The sequence below is a fragment of the Phaethon aethereus genome (assembly GCF_964289735.1).
Source record: "Phaethon aethereus genome assembly, chromosome: 2".
In the NCBI taxonomy this organism is placed as follows: Eukaryota; Metazoa; Chordata; class Aves; order Phaethontiformes; family Phaethontidae; genus Phaethon; species Phaethon aethereus.
Genome location: NC_138582.1, coordinates 81,913,537 through 81,930,842, shown reverse-complemented (window position 1 = coordinate 81,930,842; position 17,306 = coordinate 81,913,537). Strand labels below are relative to the sequence as shown.

Here is a 17,306-nt window from a genome sequence, read left to right as displayed (position 1 = left end):
TTGATATTTAGTATAAAAAGATAGGTAGGAAGATAAATGTGTAAAGTGGGTTGCTTTTGGAACTAAAGAGAGGATTACAACATTACATTAACTGAAAATTAGATTATAAAGATATAATATGTTTTAGGTTCAGATACATATCCTGGATATCACAAACTTTTCAAACGGACAACATGAAAAGCCATCTCTGTGCTTAGGTTGTTGTGATGGTGTAACCGTGGTAATACTGCTGTTACAAGGCTGATGGAAATTTGGTTCAGTATAAGCTTAGCTAAGAGAATAAGACTGCCAAATATCATTTTTGGCACGTAACTCTATGTAGTTAAAGAAAACGGAGAAATGGGATAAATGCAGGAAATGTATAACCGCCTCTTAAGATGCAGCTCTGTGAATTAGCTTCTCCCCTGCCTCCGAGGGGAACCTCACTATGTCCTGTCAAGTCAAGGAAATGAGGAAGGTTAAGGGTGGAGGCAGATAACTGCTAGCACAAAACACAGCTCTCGGAAGTGCTTGTTATCATTTTGGCAAGACAAGATGTTCATTCATTTCTTGCTTAGTTGCTCCTCTGCAGATAAGCAAGTTCCCTGTAATAACTTTAAACAAGGGCTTCAAGGAACATGCCAAGCCCAGAGGCAGGTGACTTACAGACTTTAAGCTTAACTGTGTTTTAAATAATAGATTTAGGGTAAGTTTCACAATTTTCAAGTCTACTTGCTGAGGCAATAAAGTTTGCTTCTATGTTTTAAAATATTTTTCATCCAAATGGGAGATTTGAAGGGTACTAGCTCTAATGAATCTTTCGTACTTTTGCTTTAAATGGATGTAATTGTAAGTACAACATCCTACCACAATCAATTTTAAAACTTGATTAAATCTTTTGTAATAATTTACTTCTAATTAAGTGTTTTAAATAACAACTGCTTTCAACATTAATAAAATTATATGTGTGCTGAAAATTCATAGCTGTTTACTCTGGACTGAAGCCAATGGCTGAATGAGGAATTACATGTTACAGTTTATTCAGTATTTCTTTCTTCATCTTAGACTGGATATTAGGAAACATTTCTTTACGGTGAGAGTGGTCAAGCATTGGAACAGGCTGCCCAGGGAGGTGGTGGAGTCACCATCACTGGAAGTGTTCAAAACATGTGTGGACGTGACACTTTCAGGACATGGTTTAGTGGGCATGGTGGTGTTGGGTTGATGGTTGGACTTGATGATCTTGAAGGTCTTTTCCAACATTAATTATTCTGTGATTCTATGTACAAAAACCTTTTCAGTTCTGTCGTGGTTTAGCCCCAGCCGGCAACTCAGCCCCACACAGCCGCTCGCTCACTCCCCCACGGTGGGACGGGGGAGAGAATCAGAAGAGTAAAAGCGAGAAAACTCGTGGGTTGAGATAAAGACAGTTTAATAGGCAAAGCAAAAGCCGCACACACAAGCAAAGCAAAACAAGGAATCCATTCACCACTCCCCACGGGCAGGCAGAGGTTCAGCCATCTCCAGGGAAGCAGGGCTCCATCACGTGTAATGGTTTCTTGGGAAGACAAACACCATCACTCCGAACGTCCCTCCACCCCTTCCTTCTTCTTCGTTCCAGCTTTATATACTGAGAATGACACCGTATGGTAGGGAATATCCCGTTGCCCAGCCTGGGTCAGCTGTCCCGGCTGTGTCCCCTCCCAGTTCCCCGTGCACCCCCAGTCCAAACAAATTCAGAGCAGGAATTAATAGGTACTGTATAAAGTCTTCCTTATGCACCCACTGTGCAACCACTTACTGAGACACCAAGTCTTCGTGGCCTTTTTCCTCACAAACCAGGAAGGTAAAAGGCTGTGCAGCTTACACCAGTAAGTTGTTGGGAAACTGATTTCCAACCTATAGGCTACGACATCTTCATGAAATTCCAGAGCCATTCAAAACACATCCTATTTATAGCTCATACATATTGGCAAATCTAAAAGTGATTTAACAAGTTTTGTAATTTTGCTTCAGAAATGGTGCTGTCTTATCAAATAACACTTATGCAAACGATATTGACAGTTCAACTGACGAATTTTGTACACCATCTATTACAATTTACTGTATAATTATAAAACAATCTTTGCCCCCTTTCTCAATATGCTGTCACTATTTTGGCTCAGAAAATGGGAAAATCCACTTAGAGGATTTGTTGTATTCATGAAGAGACATTCTCAACTTCTCTATGAATTACCAAATTAACTACTTCACCCCCTGCTGCTCCCAGTCAAATAAGGAGAGGTTTTAAATTACATGCCTTCTAAAATCTTCTGCCCTTCTTTCTTAGCAACAGGCTGAGGCACTGATTTATTGTGTAAGGTGTTACAGTCAAAGTATTGTTAGGGAGGGAACATACTGATAGAACAATGATACAAAACCTTCCTCGAGCTGGCAGCGTGTGTTTCCCTGGAGGCAAATGGAGGAGAGCCAGAAAAGTCAGTGGGGTGCCGCGGTCTCGGCTGGGAGCAGTGCGATGCCCCTGGCACGGGAGTCCCTCTCCTCCCTCTTTGGGGTCTGCTTAGGGCAGGTTTCATCAATTTTCCCATCAGAGCCTGCCTCCTTTTCCTTGCTTCCCAGGCAAATTCCCATCACTTGTCCTGACTTTACCACAGTCAGTCTCAGCACAAAAACCAAGGTGGTTCCTTTTCTCTCTGGCACTGGGATCACTCCCATGTACAAACCACATCAACGTCCAAGTCTAAATGGGAAGTAACTATTTTTAACTTGTACAATCAGTGAGATTCGTCTTCTGTGGAAAAGTCATTCAGACTGTTTTGATTCGTATGGCGATGAAACCGATTTCATAATTTGCTTGTTAATATACTATATAAATGATTTTCCTGTTTGTTTGTTTTTTTTACTTTGGTCAAATGTAAGTTTAAGAGGAAATATCAAACACTGCAATCTGGAGTGATAAATAGAGGACATCTGTTGTAGCATATGGCTTGACATAACAGCTGCATTGAACTTTTTCAGCAAGTAGTAATCCTTTGGAAAAGTTCAGCGGGGCATGTAATTTTGATGCTCCTGGCTGAATGATGGAGTATTAAAACACAGTTTAAAACCACTCTGTAGTTTGAAATATTTGCCATTTGCAACACAGAATACTTAACTTTTATTTTGAAAACAGCATCTTATTTAGAAACAGACCTGAATATTTCACTTCTTTGTTTACAAAATGAAAGTTTGAGGATATGGTGGTTCTGGATTAATGGTTGGACTTGATGATCTTGAAGGTCCTGTCCAACCTAGTGATTCTGTGATTCTGTGATTCTGTGATATGCTGAAACATTTTAATTCTGTGATCAAATTACTTTTTTCACTGTGCCACTAATTTTATTTTTTATTTTTAGGTTCAGAGGCCAACCTCCCTTTTCCCTCCCAAATAATCTTATTTTCAGTGCTGTCTTTATCGTAGGTAACAATCTCAAGATTTGGGTAGAAAATAAGTGTTTCCCTTTTTTTTAGCAACTGTACACTGAGCTTTTCATTTTGCATGTAGATGCACCTTTATAGGTAGGACTAACTTCCTAATTGGTTCTTGCGAGCGGTAACATTTTTGTTCTCTGTATTAAGGTCTGTTACCAAATAAATATTTTGATTTTGGGGGCTAGAAAAAATTGTTCAGTAAAATACATGTATATTATATTGGAAAAAAAAATCTTTCCATTCATATATGCAGCCTTGTTTGATTTCTTTGTTGTCTAATAAAGTATTTAATTGGGAATCATAGAATCATAGAATGGTTTGGCTTGGAAGGAACCATAAAGATCATCTAGTTCCATCCCCCCTGCCATGGGCAGGGACACCTTCCACTAGGCCAGGTTGCTCAAAGCCCCATCCAACCTGGCCTTGAACACTTCCAGGGATGGGGCATCCACAGCTTCTCTGGGAAACCTGTTCCACTATCTCACCACCCTCATAGTGAAGAATTTCTTACATCTAATCTCAGTCTACCCTCTTCCAGTTCTAAAGCCATTAGCCCTTGTCCTATCACTGTACGCCCTTGTAAAAAGTCCCTCTCTGGCTTTCATGTAAGCCCCCTTCAGGTACTGGAAGGCTGCAATAAGGTCTCCCCGGAGCCTTCTCTTCTCCAGGCTGAACAACCCCAACTCTCTCAGCCTGTCCTCGTAAGAGAGGTGTTCCATCCTGCTGATCATTTCTGTGGCCCTCCTCCGGACTCACTCCAGTGGTTCCATGTTGGGGGCCCCAGAGCTGAAAGCAGTGCTCCAAGGTGGGGTCTCCCCAGAGCAGAGTAGAGGGGCAGAATCACCTCCCTCCACCTGCTGGCCACACTGCTTTGGATGCAGCCAGGATGTGGTTGGCCTTCTGGGCTATAAGCGCACATTGCTGGATCGTGTTGAGCTTCTCGTCAACCAGCACCCCCAAGTCCTTCTTGGCAAGGCTGCTCTCCATCCATTCTCTTCCCAACCTGTATTTGTGCTTGGGATTGCCCTGACCCGGGTGAAGGACCTCCCACTTGCCCTTGCTGAACTTCATGAGGTTCACACAGGCCTCATGGTATTGACTAATATGACTAATGGTATTGCCATTAGTTATGTGTTGGGATGACATTTTGTTTTAAAACAATTGATTTTTTTTTTCCTGTGTTTCTCTCACTTAGAATGAATTGCTTCTGATTTGGCTTCTGTGTTTTATGGGACCATTTTAATTTTATCAGTTAGGAAAACAAGTTAAGCAGGAACCACTGGTCTTTCCACAATAGCTTGAGTCAACTCTTCTAGTAATTTCTCTATTGCCTAACATTCAAGCTAAAAACTGTCTAACATTCTTGTCTGGTAGTTCTTCCCTTCCACTGGTAGGGATAACATCCAGGTAGATATTATTTTAAAGTGTACAAGCAGAGAGAGAGCAGCAATATTAGGTGAAAATTCAGTCCCATGAGAAGGATACAGACTTTTTCAGTTAATGCAGTATTGGACAGAATTTGTTTGCAAGCAATATTAAAATTGGTCCCTCCATTTTGTTTTAATAAAATCCTAGGTGTAATTTTAGAATTAAAAGAGCAGTAATTGAGAAGGAAAAAGCTTTTTTCAGAGAAAATGCTTATATTACTTATGTGTAGTCGTGTACTTATATGTAGTCAAGATCAAGCTGTGTTTGTTTGTAATTAAAAAAAACCCAATAATCTTTATTCTCTGTGGAACTTTTTGCTTTGTAAGGCTATGAGTGGCTGCAAAGGGAAAAAAATTCATCAGACTGCAGCTTCGCTTACTGTTCTGTAAACTCCTGCCTGCTTATGACTTTTACTGAAACCCAGTCTTTCTCCATTTGCACTTTTTATGGGTCATCTTATACACAGATAGAAAACCACCTCTGTGCATGTAAATAAGTGAATTACGGGAAGGTGCGCATAGGTATTCATTCAGTAACCAGATAAAAAATAATTTCAAGAAAATTGGTGAAACTTCCTCCTCTGTTATGCCAATTTTAAACTTATTTTTATAGTGTGTTTTCAAGGAGCTATCTTATGAGCTGTGAATTGTTTGGGTGCCAGAATCCAAATCAGCCACTTTTTGTTTCCTACAGAAAGTCTGTTACCGAGACCAATTCCTCACCTTGGCGCTTGAGCTAGCTGTGAAATTTTCCTGCACTTAGTATTAAGAAATGCTGTGGTTGGTATTCAGCATCTTTACAGCAGAACTGCTGTAATACACAGGGAGCCCACAGCCTGCGGCCACGGCGCGGACCCAGCTCTGCAGAGCAGAGTTGCAATTACTGGGGGCTCCGAGCATCAAAGCTGCAGTAGGAGCCAGCAGATGACTTTTCTAGCACTGAAGAGCTTGGGGTAGAAGATGCTTTTCCTAAGGACTCCAGCAAAAGTTCCCTTGTGCTTGGTTTCTGTGCAGGGTATTTAGCTCTCAGATTTCAATCTCAATTGTCATGTTCATGAGGGGAAACTCCCTGTAGTACCCCTGTGCCTTCAGCCTGTGAACAAAAAAGCCTGCCAAAAGCCATGTTCGCTCTTACTGGGATGCAGGACCTCCTAACTCTACTGAATGGCATTCTGCACCAGTCCGTGACGAAACTATTAAATTAAGATGGAGAAGAAGAACTTAGATGAGTTGGAAGATTTTTAGATTTTTATTTTAAAGAAAGAATATTGAATAAGAAAAATCTTGGGTTTAAATTTAAGGCTAACTTAAACATAGCAAATTGAGGAGAATCAAAGTCTTGTTTCTCCCAATAATAAGTTTACTTGTGATCCTTTTACCCTATAATTTGTTTGGCAAAGTGCATCTTTTGCAGCACAATAAGGAAATAAAATATGTGGTGGCAGTGTGGCAGGAGCAATGCTTTTCTGGAAAAGCTGACTTCTCCAGTTTCTTGGGTTTCCATTTGTATTTGTAGCCTAAGTTGTTCTAAGGGGCTTTTACAGATATATAAAACGCATAATTTGAGGTAGCATTAAATCATGCACTGAATACTTGTTTAGACTTTATTGCACATGTTTTCTGGCTAGGGTGATATTTTTTGCATGGAAGTATATGATCTGTATTTTCTTAACATTGAATGGAATAAGAATAGCATGTGGCTCATCAGCTCTTTAGTTATATCTGACTATAGACATACATATGCAATTACCAGTTCTAAGTAAAACAGTGGCTAAAAAATGCATTGAAGAGTTTAATCAGGATGAGTTTGAGCTACAGCCTGATTCAGAGATTAATTTTCTTTGGCTCAGACTGCTCCATTAAATTGCGTGACTTCAAATTTTTAAAATATGTTGCTTTGCTTCTTTAGGGTAAGTGATGCGGTATCTATTGCAATAGCTTAAATGAATTTATGTAAAAAGGAGGGCTGTTTCTAAGCTGAAACCATGGTGGATAAGCACTATCTGCTAAGCAGTAATAACATCTCATCAGCCTGGACTGTGCTTTTAAAAGGGTTGGCCTTGTCTTCAATTTTCTGGACTTTGGCTAGGAAAAAGATAAATCCAAGTTCTGTGGTTTAACCCGGCAGGCAACTAAACATCACACAGCCGTTTGCTCACTCCCCTTCTGCCCCCACAGTAGGATGGGGGAGAGAGTCGGGGAAAAAAAAGTAAAATATGTGGGCTGAGACAAAGACAGTTTAATAGGACAGAATAGGAAGGGGAAAAAAATCATAAAAAGAATACACAAAATAAGTGATGCACAATGCAATTGCTCACCAATGCCCAGCCAGTTCCCAAGCAACGGGCCCTTTCCAGACAATGCCCCCAGTTTATACACTGAGCATGACGTCATATGGTATGGAATATCCCTTTGGCCAGCCTGGGTCAGCTGTCCCGGCCGTGCCCCCTCCCAGCCTCTTCTGCACCCCGCGGCCGCCTTACTGGCCGGCCAGCACGAGAAGCTGGACAGCCCTTGACTGCTTAGCAACAGCTAAAAACATCAGTGTGTTATCAGCATTGTTTTCATCCCAAATACAAAACACAGCACTATACCAGCTATCAGGGGGAAAATTAACTTTATCCCAGCCGAAACCAGGACACAAAGTTTTCCTGGTTCTCTGTTCTCTGAGTTTCCTCTTCCAGTGGCAAAAAACCTTGAATTGCCTTAACGAAGTTCTGTGTGTTGTTTCCTTTACAAATTGTATCTGTACAGTTATGTCTTTGAAAAGGTTGATTATAACCAGTTTTTCAAAATTTATAACCAGTTGTTAAATTTGATTGTTATCTGTGAAACGCCTTCTTAGAAAAGATGATTTACATTTAGTAAGTCAAATAACCTACTGAACATAGTAGGTGCATGTCCTCTGATAAGCTACTCTAGAAGAGGTAACTTGGTATAGGAAGATCTCCATAGCGAGCATTCCTGTAGACTCCTCTAAGGGTCCTTCATCTGATGTCTGCAAGACTGGTAATTGGTACTCAGACCCAAAATCCGTCTTCCAGCTGGAACCAGCTGAATGCTTTCACTACAAGTTTCTCCTTAGTTTTAAACTCAAAATGAGATTGCAAGATACTTTTTTCCATGTGCTTCAGTTTGTTATATGTAAGGGTGAAAAACTTCAAGCTGCAAATAGACATGATTGGTCTGGTGTAGCTATTTTTCTCTTTCTACATAGCATCCAACACAACCTAAAGTGATCTGCAAATGGAGACAAAATGCCTCTGAATGCATCACAACCTTAAAAGCAAAGAGGAGACACGATACTCTGAACGCAAGTGATTAAGAGATGTGCAGCACTGATCTGATTAGTTTCTTATTTCCCCATCCCTCCCAAGAGTCAGTCTACAGATGGTAAACTGTTGAGTTGGACTATTGAGTTGTTGGCTTAACAGCTCTCTTCCAATCCATATGTGGCAGGATGGGTCCCACTGTTGGTGGTGAGTCACTGATATGCCAAGTCCAGTCCTTTCGCTTCCTGTGGGCAGCTGATGACACACAAATGATTTAGGGGGCAGTCGAGGCACCTCTGAGGCTATTCCAGACTTACTTATTGTGCTCGGAAACCCAATTCAGTCAGGGCTTTCAGACTGAGGTGGCAAATGTCTTCAGTGACCAGCTCCTTACTGTAGTCTTAAAGGGCATATAATGCATACATGCTTGAAAAATATGTTCACAGTCATATGGAGAAGAGTTAGCTCCATAATGGAAGGCTCCTCAGGTAAAAGATTTTTTTTTTTTTAATCGCTTCCCTTTGCAAAGTCAAGGGAATGGATCACCATCTTAGGTCCCACACAAATCTAACTCCAGGTCATCCTCAGCAAAAGTAATGGGAAATGAATTGCCAGTGCCCTTTCATAATTACAGATCCTTAATTAAGGAAGGGTACAAGCAGGCACTTAAAATTCCAACCTCAGCAAGTAGCAGACTCCACTACTTGTGAGAATAAAATATAACTTGTCAGAATAAAATTGTTTTTTTCATTAATGTGGTTGGTAGTATTCAAAGACTTAAAAAGATAAAAGACATTGTTCGAGGGTGGAAGAAGATTATCTTACTCCTTAAAACTGTGTGTGAGGGCCAAAAACTTTGAAGATGATGTCAGGCTTTTTTTTTTTTGCTTGATTCTGCCTTGACTTACAATCATTTTAGAAGAAGGTAGAACAGCTAATTTAGTCTGGTGATCCCTTCATCCTCTTTCTGTGAAAGTTTAATTTCCAGTTAGTGAAAACAGACCCCACTTTTTGGCTCTTGGGTGAATACGGAGGTTTTTATTTGGGTTTGGAGCTCGCCTGTTGCTATGGCAATTTACTGAGCAAAAGCTTGTGTGCAGTGTCAAATGGATTTTAAATAGAGAAAAAGGGCTTAAAGAATATTTCTGGGCATCTGAACTACTATTGAATACCAACTTATCATGAGTTTATGTGAGTGTACTTTTAATTGGCAAGAACCTAGAGTGAATAGAAAATACTGTATACATACACATTTTTAAGCATTTTGCTAGACGGGGCTCTTATTTGTGCTTCTTGTGTATTTTTTTCTGCTTTTCAAGTTTATGACTACTTCTTGAAGCCCGAAGTACTGTTTTGTTGCCATCAAAGCATTCTCTTCTTCATTTCCAAAGTAGGACTTCTACACAAAGGAGCAACACACTGTCTTGCGTAAGCAGTAAATTGGACCGTGAAGGGGGAAAGATTCGCATCCTGATTCTCTACTTCTATATCATGCACGTTGTTTACACTTGTCTAGATAAATGTAAAAAAAAAGAAGCCACATTGGTTTTTGTACTGACTAAAACCAGCAAAATACTAGGTATTTCAGGAACAGTAGATGTGTGAATAAAGCTCACCAAGAACAGGTCACAGAGAAGTGAGTATAAATATCTTTATGGAGGTCTTTATTCCTTTAAATACAGTATTACTTTCCATAAAGGCATTCAGAATGGAATTCAAAGAAAGTCCCTTTTCCCTTTAAAGCAGCAATTCCTAAATGAAAAAATGAAAAGTATTCTTATTTCTGCTGCTTTTTTCTTTTTTTTTTTTTTTTTTTTTGGTCTGTAGCTAAAGTCTCTCAGTTTCTGCCTGTTTACCACATACAGATTGTTTTAAAGTTTGGGGGTTTTTTATTGGTATGCTAAGCAAAATTTTTACATTAAACTGCATAACTGTCTTTGCATACAGTTCCATGTAAAACATGAAATGGTATAACTGAAACAGTTTCCCCACAGAAGTAATTAATTTTAAAGGGAAAACCAAAAATTAGGTTAATTAGATTCCTATTAATTATACCTCTCCGTCAAAACATAGAATGCTAAAGAAAGCCTTGAGCAAGTGGTATTCTTGCTGCTTGTATTTACAAATGTCTGAGTCTATGTTCGTCAGGTCTTTAGCACCTCCACTCACTTTGGTTTTTCCTAGTGTAATGTTTATATTTGTAACCTCATGTCTACGATGATGATAATGGTTCTCTGTGGTGGTTCAAGACTTGATAGCCATAAAGGCAAAACCCAGTTTTGCTGCTCAAGGTTAGGCGTGGGGCCAGGCTAGTGTCGCTATAGGAAGGAAAGCAAGAAGGAGTAGGGTTGGACTCCACAGAAGAGGACGTGTGTTGGCAAGGGGAGAGGCAGGAAGAGGCAGGCTTGCTCTTACAGCTGCTGCTGGGAGAGTGCTGAGCTAAAATAAAGACCACTGCTTCCTCAGAGCAGCGTTTTGCCCTGCGGCTTCCCCCAGCCCAGCAGCAGCAGGCTGTTGTCACAGCAGAAAAATCAAATGAGCTTTTGCTGAGCTCTGATAGAAGTACGTACATACAAGGGAATGAAATCCAGGGTCTCTTTTGCCCCCAACAATTTCTCACCTGCTCTCTGTGTTCAGAGGCCCTGATCCTTGCACCTGTGCTCAGAAAACTTTGGCTCTTGGCTGCTCTTCTTTTTCTTTGTCACATTACGAATTTTAACAGAAGGGGGTTGGTTTTTTTTAATTCCAGTAAATCTCCTTGTGAGTTGCACCATTAAATTTGTTGCTTCTGTGCTAAAACAGTAGTATTCTGTGACTTTGAATAGTAAAATATTTACAAAATAAAATAATGGCTTCTTGGAGGCCAGTATAATTCTCTATACCACTGTACCAGGTTGTGAAGGAAGTTTTTTTGCTTGTTAGTGCCAGCTACCCTAGACAGTTACTGTCATTACATTGAACATCACAGAAAAAGTTGTGGAGTTGTCCTCTCAATGCGTATCTATCAACCGTGATAGTCTTAGCATCAGTCAGAACCTATTTTCTGCTATTGGTTTTTATTAATTTTATTTAGAAGGAAGAAATCTGAAGTCCAAGCTCTAAAAAAATGCATGTAATACTCCTTCATTCCACATGTGGTTCACAGCCTAAATAGGTCTAGATCGTAACCAGCTGCTCAGTTTCCAGGCTTAGCTCTTGAGAAATTTCCAGTGTTGCTGTGGCTACTTGTGTATTCAAAGCTGTACTCCCACTGCAAAAGTGTGCAGGTATCATTCAGCCCCATTTACAATGTAGTCATCTTTTCCTCACAGAAACAGCTTTATTAAGCACACCAATGCTGTGAAATGTTTTAGGTTTTTTTAAAAAATGAAAACTATCTAATATTTTTTACAGATGTGTTAATTATTAGTAATTTGCTTTTTTTTTGTAGGAGTTCTCTGGAATCTATCCTCTTGTGATGCACTGAAAATGCCAATCATCCAGGATGCCCTCGCGGTATTGACCAATGCAGTGATCATCCCTCACTCTGGATGGGAAAACTCTCCGCTCCAGGATGATCATAAAATACAACTCCATTCATCACAGGTGCTGCGCAATGCCACTGGGTGCCTAAGGTGAGCACTGCAGGATATTTGCTTTGCCTTAATCATCTTGCTTTGGCTTGAGTTGTAATTTCTCATTCTTAGGCATCTGTAAATTAAATAATTGGTTTGTGTGTCAGCAAAGACGACGACTTTCAGTGCTGTAAACTTAAAGTTGGAAAATAATTAGAAAACAAGCTTCAGGCCATTCAAAAAATAATCTCTAGAAGTGCTGCTGTGGGTTTTCTTTTTCTCTTACAGCTTTGACCAATCTTCTCATCCAAGCTTGTATATTACAGATGTTTTCTCCTTGTAGATTTGTCCCATTTCCCCAGTTGCTTAAGTGAAGTCAATATGTTCTCACTATTACACCCAATTTAATTAGCACAAAAAATAATGAAGATGCTCACAAAAAGTAACATGCCTTACGGGTTCCAGATGCCATTGCTGGCAGCTGGAATAAAAGTGGATTTGTTCTGCTCTTTGAAGATGAGAAATGGATTTCAATAAGAGACCAACCAATTTAACACTGTGCAGCTAGAATACTTAAATAGCTCCTTAACAAGTATGGTATGTTTTTATACTTACATTTGTATGCCAAACTTGTATATTCAACACCAAGGTGCACTTACATAAATGTGTGCAACATGATCTGTCTGTTCCTAAAAATCGCTGTAGATGTGAGAATGAAAATAGGATGAGTTAGAAGAGTTTCAGTTCTGACAAAGCCTTACAAAAGGATTGAGTCATAGCAATTTTTCAAGTCCAATCCATATCATTTTTTTTAAATACCTTAACGTATTAGGCAATTTTTAATAAGCATTGTCTTTTTTTCTCCTTGTGTATTAGAGATTCTGTAATTTATCTCAGAGACATGAAAATTGATTAGTTAATATTTTTACATACATCACAGGAAAATTGTTAAGCGAGTAGTATGTATCCGTAATACAATCTGTTTGTATGCTGCATCCAAAGCAGATATCCGTCAAAGAGCTAAGTAAAAAAACCACATTGATTAGAAGGCAAAGAAAAATACCAGTATTTTTTACATATCCATAGCAAGCACCTTTCTGGTTTTGCGCTGTTTCATCACATGAAATGACTCCTTTTCAGAAGTAATATCTGAAAAGTTTAAAGGAAAAAGTAATAATTATTATTGATTTTTTTATATGTAATCGGAAGAGAAGGAAATATAGATCCATACTGCAAATATACTTGTATTGGACTTAAATGCAGGTATGTATATGTGAACACGAGCTATGTTGGGATATGTGACTGAAGCTAGGTATTTGTACCTCAGCTGTATTGATTTTGAAAAGAGTTTGGTAGTATAATTGTCTTGCATTACCTTCAAATTACTAGAAGAAAAAGTTACTCAATCACTGTGACAGAAGTCGTTCCATAAAGATGTGTACTATGTTATACTTCTCACACTTCCAGTGTTTAACCTGTATCGGTTAAAGAGCTGCCTCTGAAAGAAGTGTCCCTTACAAATTCGTGGCTTCACGGTGCCCCTTCTCTGAATGGGCATGTCCAGTGTTGGTCTTCCCACACCATAACCTCTATCTTCCTGTTAATTTTTCCCAACTGCTTCTCCAGGACTGATGTCCATCCCTGATCCTGCAAACCTCAGTTCATCCTACCTCATAGTTGATGATTCGTTGCACATTGGTCTTGAAATCTTTCTTCTTTGTGTTTTGTTTTTTTGTGGGGGTTTTTTGTGAGTGTATGTGCACGCCCGTTTGCAAACTGATGTGAGCTTACTGTAGCCTGCACTGTGGGTCAGCCTGAGGACTTGTGGCCACATGGGAATGGTACGTTGCCTGATCTAATACACACTGCTTTGCCACAAGGCTTACTACCAAGTGCTTGATGGTATGCTGTGATAGCAGAATGGCTTCTGGTCAGCTCATGCAAAATAAGCTCGTATCTGCCTGCAAAAGACTGTGCATATTATATTTCTTCAATCCTTCCCAGGTAGCTGTAACAGCAGCTCAAACGGCTGTCCTGAGCAGGTTGGTCTTCTTTCTAAACCCAGGTCCTTCAACCATAGTATGACTTTTTACTATCCTTCTGATATCAAACCTTCCCTATTTTCGAGATGCATCTTTTTGTCCTCTCTGACAGCTTCAGATTTTATTTGGCCTTCATCCATGTTCTTTAGATAATTACATCCCACTTAGTCTGTGCGAATGCTCTTTAGCAGAGCCAGAACATTTGCAGAGGGTTGAGCTTGCTTTTGCTTCACACCAGCGGGAACTTTCTTGTTCACCTTTCCCCAGTTGCTGTTGAAAATGCCTCTCTCTGAAAAAAATGTTGGGTTTCAGTTTGTGCAAGGGAGAAAAGTGTAAGTTGATCTGTAAGATGAACTGTATTCTTGTGTTGAATTCATGTAAGATATGATGGGGCTATAGGCTGGAGGAAAAAACAGCAAATGTCAGAAAAGATTAGAAAGCTCTGTGAAGATGATTGGAGTAATGCATGCTCTGAGCAGGTAGTACCTTAGCTACCATTCCTTAAATACCCATCACCAATAAACACTCTCACACTTTCCACTTGTGGCTAGTTCCAAGTCTCATATCTCCATTTCAAGGTCTCACTGGACAGGGGAGGTGATGTAAATCAAGAAGATGTAATGTCGTTGATGGTCGAGATACTGCTGTGTTTATCTGGTAAATGGGAAGTCCGTTGTTATCTTCCATGGGAGAATTTCTTCTAAGACTCTGGTTTGGTTGTTCTCTGCTGTTTTCTTTCTCTCCTTTTGCTAGAGCTGGTTTTTGAAGGGCCATTGGTTAAAATTCAGTTGCATCAGGATTTTCGGTGACAATGCTTAGAATCATAGGAAAAGTAGTGGTGTTCAGAATACTTGACAAATGTTTCTGAATCTGTAGTGTTGACAGATTTTAGAGACATCAGGTTGTATTACGTAAGGTTTAATGATAGCAAATATGCCACAAGGATTTGGGGTTTTTTGTGCAGTTTTCTGTGCTTTTAGTTTTCTGATGCATTCACGGCTGAAAACTTTAAATAGTATCTGAGAGGTGCTGTAATATAATCCATCCCACATACAGTGCTAATAAATAGCTTGCAATGGCCATTATATAGGAATAGTTAGATCTTTGTTTTGTGGTTTTTTCACTACATTATGGATTATTATTCTTTCTGCTGATCTTCCCTTTTCTCAGTTTCTTGATGAGAGTTTCTTATGCTTTTTCAATTAAAAAGTTGCTTATTAAGTACGATTTCTAGTACTCTTATCTGCTTATTCGTTATCATTCTTAACGAAGTTATCCAGCTGAAATCAGTATGAAATCATATGAAAGACAGCAGCATCAGGCCTACTTTTCCTTTTATTTCCTTTTTTTGTTAAAGACATTATTTACAAACCGCACTTAGTATACTTTTGTAGTTTGGAAAAAGAAAACAGCTTTGGTACAATATTGTACTAACTAATCTCTTGTAACTTGAATACTTTGAAATGGCTTACATAATTCAAAGCCTTAAATACAGCGTTATACCTCTCACTTACAATTTAATCTTAATATTCATCTTTCATAAATTGCCAGACCTCAGTGTGATGTGTGTTAGAGTAAACACCCAATTTACTTGGCTCCTGACTGAGGTACTAGTACCTTACCTCATTAAGCTCTGTGAAAGTTTGACTTCTTTTTTTACCTTTTGGATTTCAGCTCTGACTGCTTTATTTGTGTTCGGGAAATACTGTATCTTTGGTTTAGAGTTTCTGATTCATTTAGACTTATTAGGGAAAGTCAGGTGAAAACTGAATTTGGAATCCCAGTTGTTTCTAGTGGAGGGTTTACAATCCTCAATCTGAAATTTAAAAACCAACAGGAGGCTAACCATCAAGCTTACTGTGGTGGGTTGACCCTGACTGGTCAAAAAGCTTTTCAAGAGTTTTTGTCCTGATGTTCAGTCTAGAAACTTGGTTTTTTCTATGAATTGAAGATGAAGTTAAGTTGATAGAACGTCATCTGAGGACTTCAAAGAATTTTAAGAATTTACTGCATTTAAGATTCTAATCTGGTTTTAGATTCAAAATCATAAAATGCTGGGTTTTATTTCTTCCATGTTTTAGTTAATTTTTCATCATTCGGTGAAGGTACAGGGGCAATTGCTGAAATCAAAAAGCTATTAAAATGTTTATCTTCCTCCCCATTAGTTGATGAGAAATTGTATGGGAGAGTAACTCAAGTAGTTTTTGTTTATAAAGCCCCATACCTTTCAAATTTTCATACTTTTATACTTGTCAAACCTTTCACAAAATACAAGTAAATATTTTTCAGCTGAAAAAAACATGTAGCAAGCTCTGAGAGTAGAAAAGCAAAAGGGGAAAAGTTCTCTTAAAACATGAATTGAATGTAACAGACCCAGTAGTATTTTCTGGATATATCAACTTTTGGAAGGAACAAATTACCTCGTTAAAACAATTTGTGTTAACTGTAAAGCCTGACTATCAAATGGTTTTATCTGTTTTGTGGACGAATTCTCTGTTTCACAGACATTTACAGCTAATGCATTTATCCCACCATCTCCTCCGGTTCTCTTCTAAGCATCCAAAGTCTATTGATGCCTATTCTTAGGAACTTCTGTGATCTGTTTTGAATGTAATATTCTGCTGCACATGGCACAAGATGTGGGAGCAGCATAAAATAAATAGCACGGACTGTATTATTCATCATCTGTTTAGTTTCTAAAGAAACATACATATATATGAAGAACCATTCTTATATACGTATGTGAAACATGTTTCTTAAGAAACTAAACTGATAGATGTATGTGTGTGTGTGTGTATGTGTGTTTACTTGTATATACATACAGATATGAAAGAGCGTATTACTGAGGCCAAAATATGTTTCTGTCTTTACTGACTGGTGCAAACTCTGAATGTCTTCAGTTGGGTATAAACAGAGCTGGCTCCTTACAGTAGGACCAGGACCTTTGCTGCTGATTTTATGATTCTCCTCCTGTGAACAGGACAGTCACATTTTGTCCATCACTGTGTATGCTGTAGTGGATACAGAGATGTTGGACTTGACAGCCCATCTCAGTATCTCCCTTGCTTTTTCTGGAGCCCAGGAGCTCTTCTCAGGCTTGCAATCTTGTGCATCAGATAACAAGAAAGCCCGTGCTCCATTAAGAAGCCTGTAGTTACGGCAAAACTCATATTAGTTGCGTATTTCCACTGGCAGCCTGCTCAAGGGAGGGACTTTTACTACAAGTAGTTCCAGCAAGGAAGAGGCACGGGAGAGAGACAGCGACCTAGAGGAATGCTTGAGGCCAGTTATCTGCTTGTAGAGAGAAAGCTGTCCAAATCCAAACTCACAATTTTTCCTCCTTTCAGCCTCTTCAAATCAAGTCTTATCCTGGAAAAAGAGGTAATCACTGTTCTTGTCTTTTAATAAATATTGAGCTATTAAAATCACAGAACTGGTGTAATTAAGATCCAAGGGCCATCAGATCAGCAGATTTGATGCCAAATGTATTGTGGTGGAACACAGTCTACAGAGTTGCACACCGTGTGTTAAAGCTCATTTGGCCATAGCTAGAATGTTGAA

At 39.2% G+C, this 17,306-nt stretch overlaps 1 protein-coding gene across 1 annotated transcript in view; it reads left to right on the top strand.

The window, feature by feature from the left end:
* The window catches only part of CTNND2 (catenin delta 2), a gene marked incomplete at both ends in the record, with an annotated part of 569,531 nt that overhangs the window by 421,528 nt on the left and 130,697 nt on the right, over positions 1-17,306 (top strand). Inside the window, one exon of the mRNA XM_081996266.1 lies at positions 11,580-11,763. Coding sequence (XP_081852392.1) covers positions 11,580-11,763 — 184 coding nt within the window. The remainder of the gene's footprint in view (positions 1-11,579; positions 11,764-17,306) is intronic.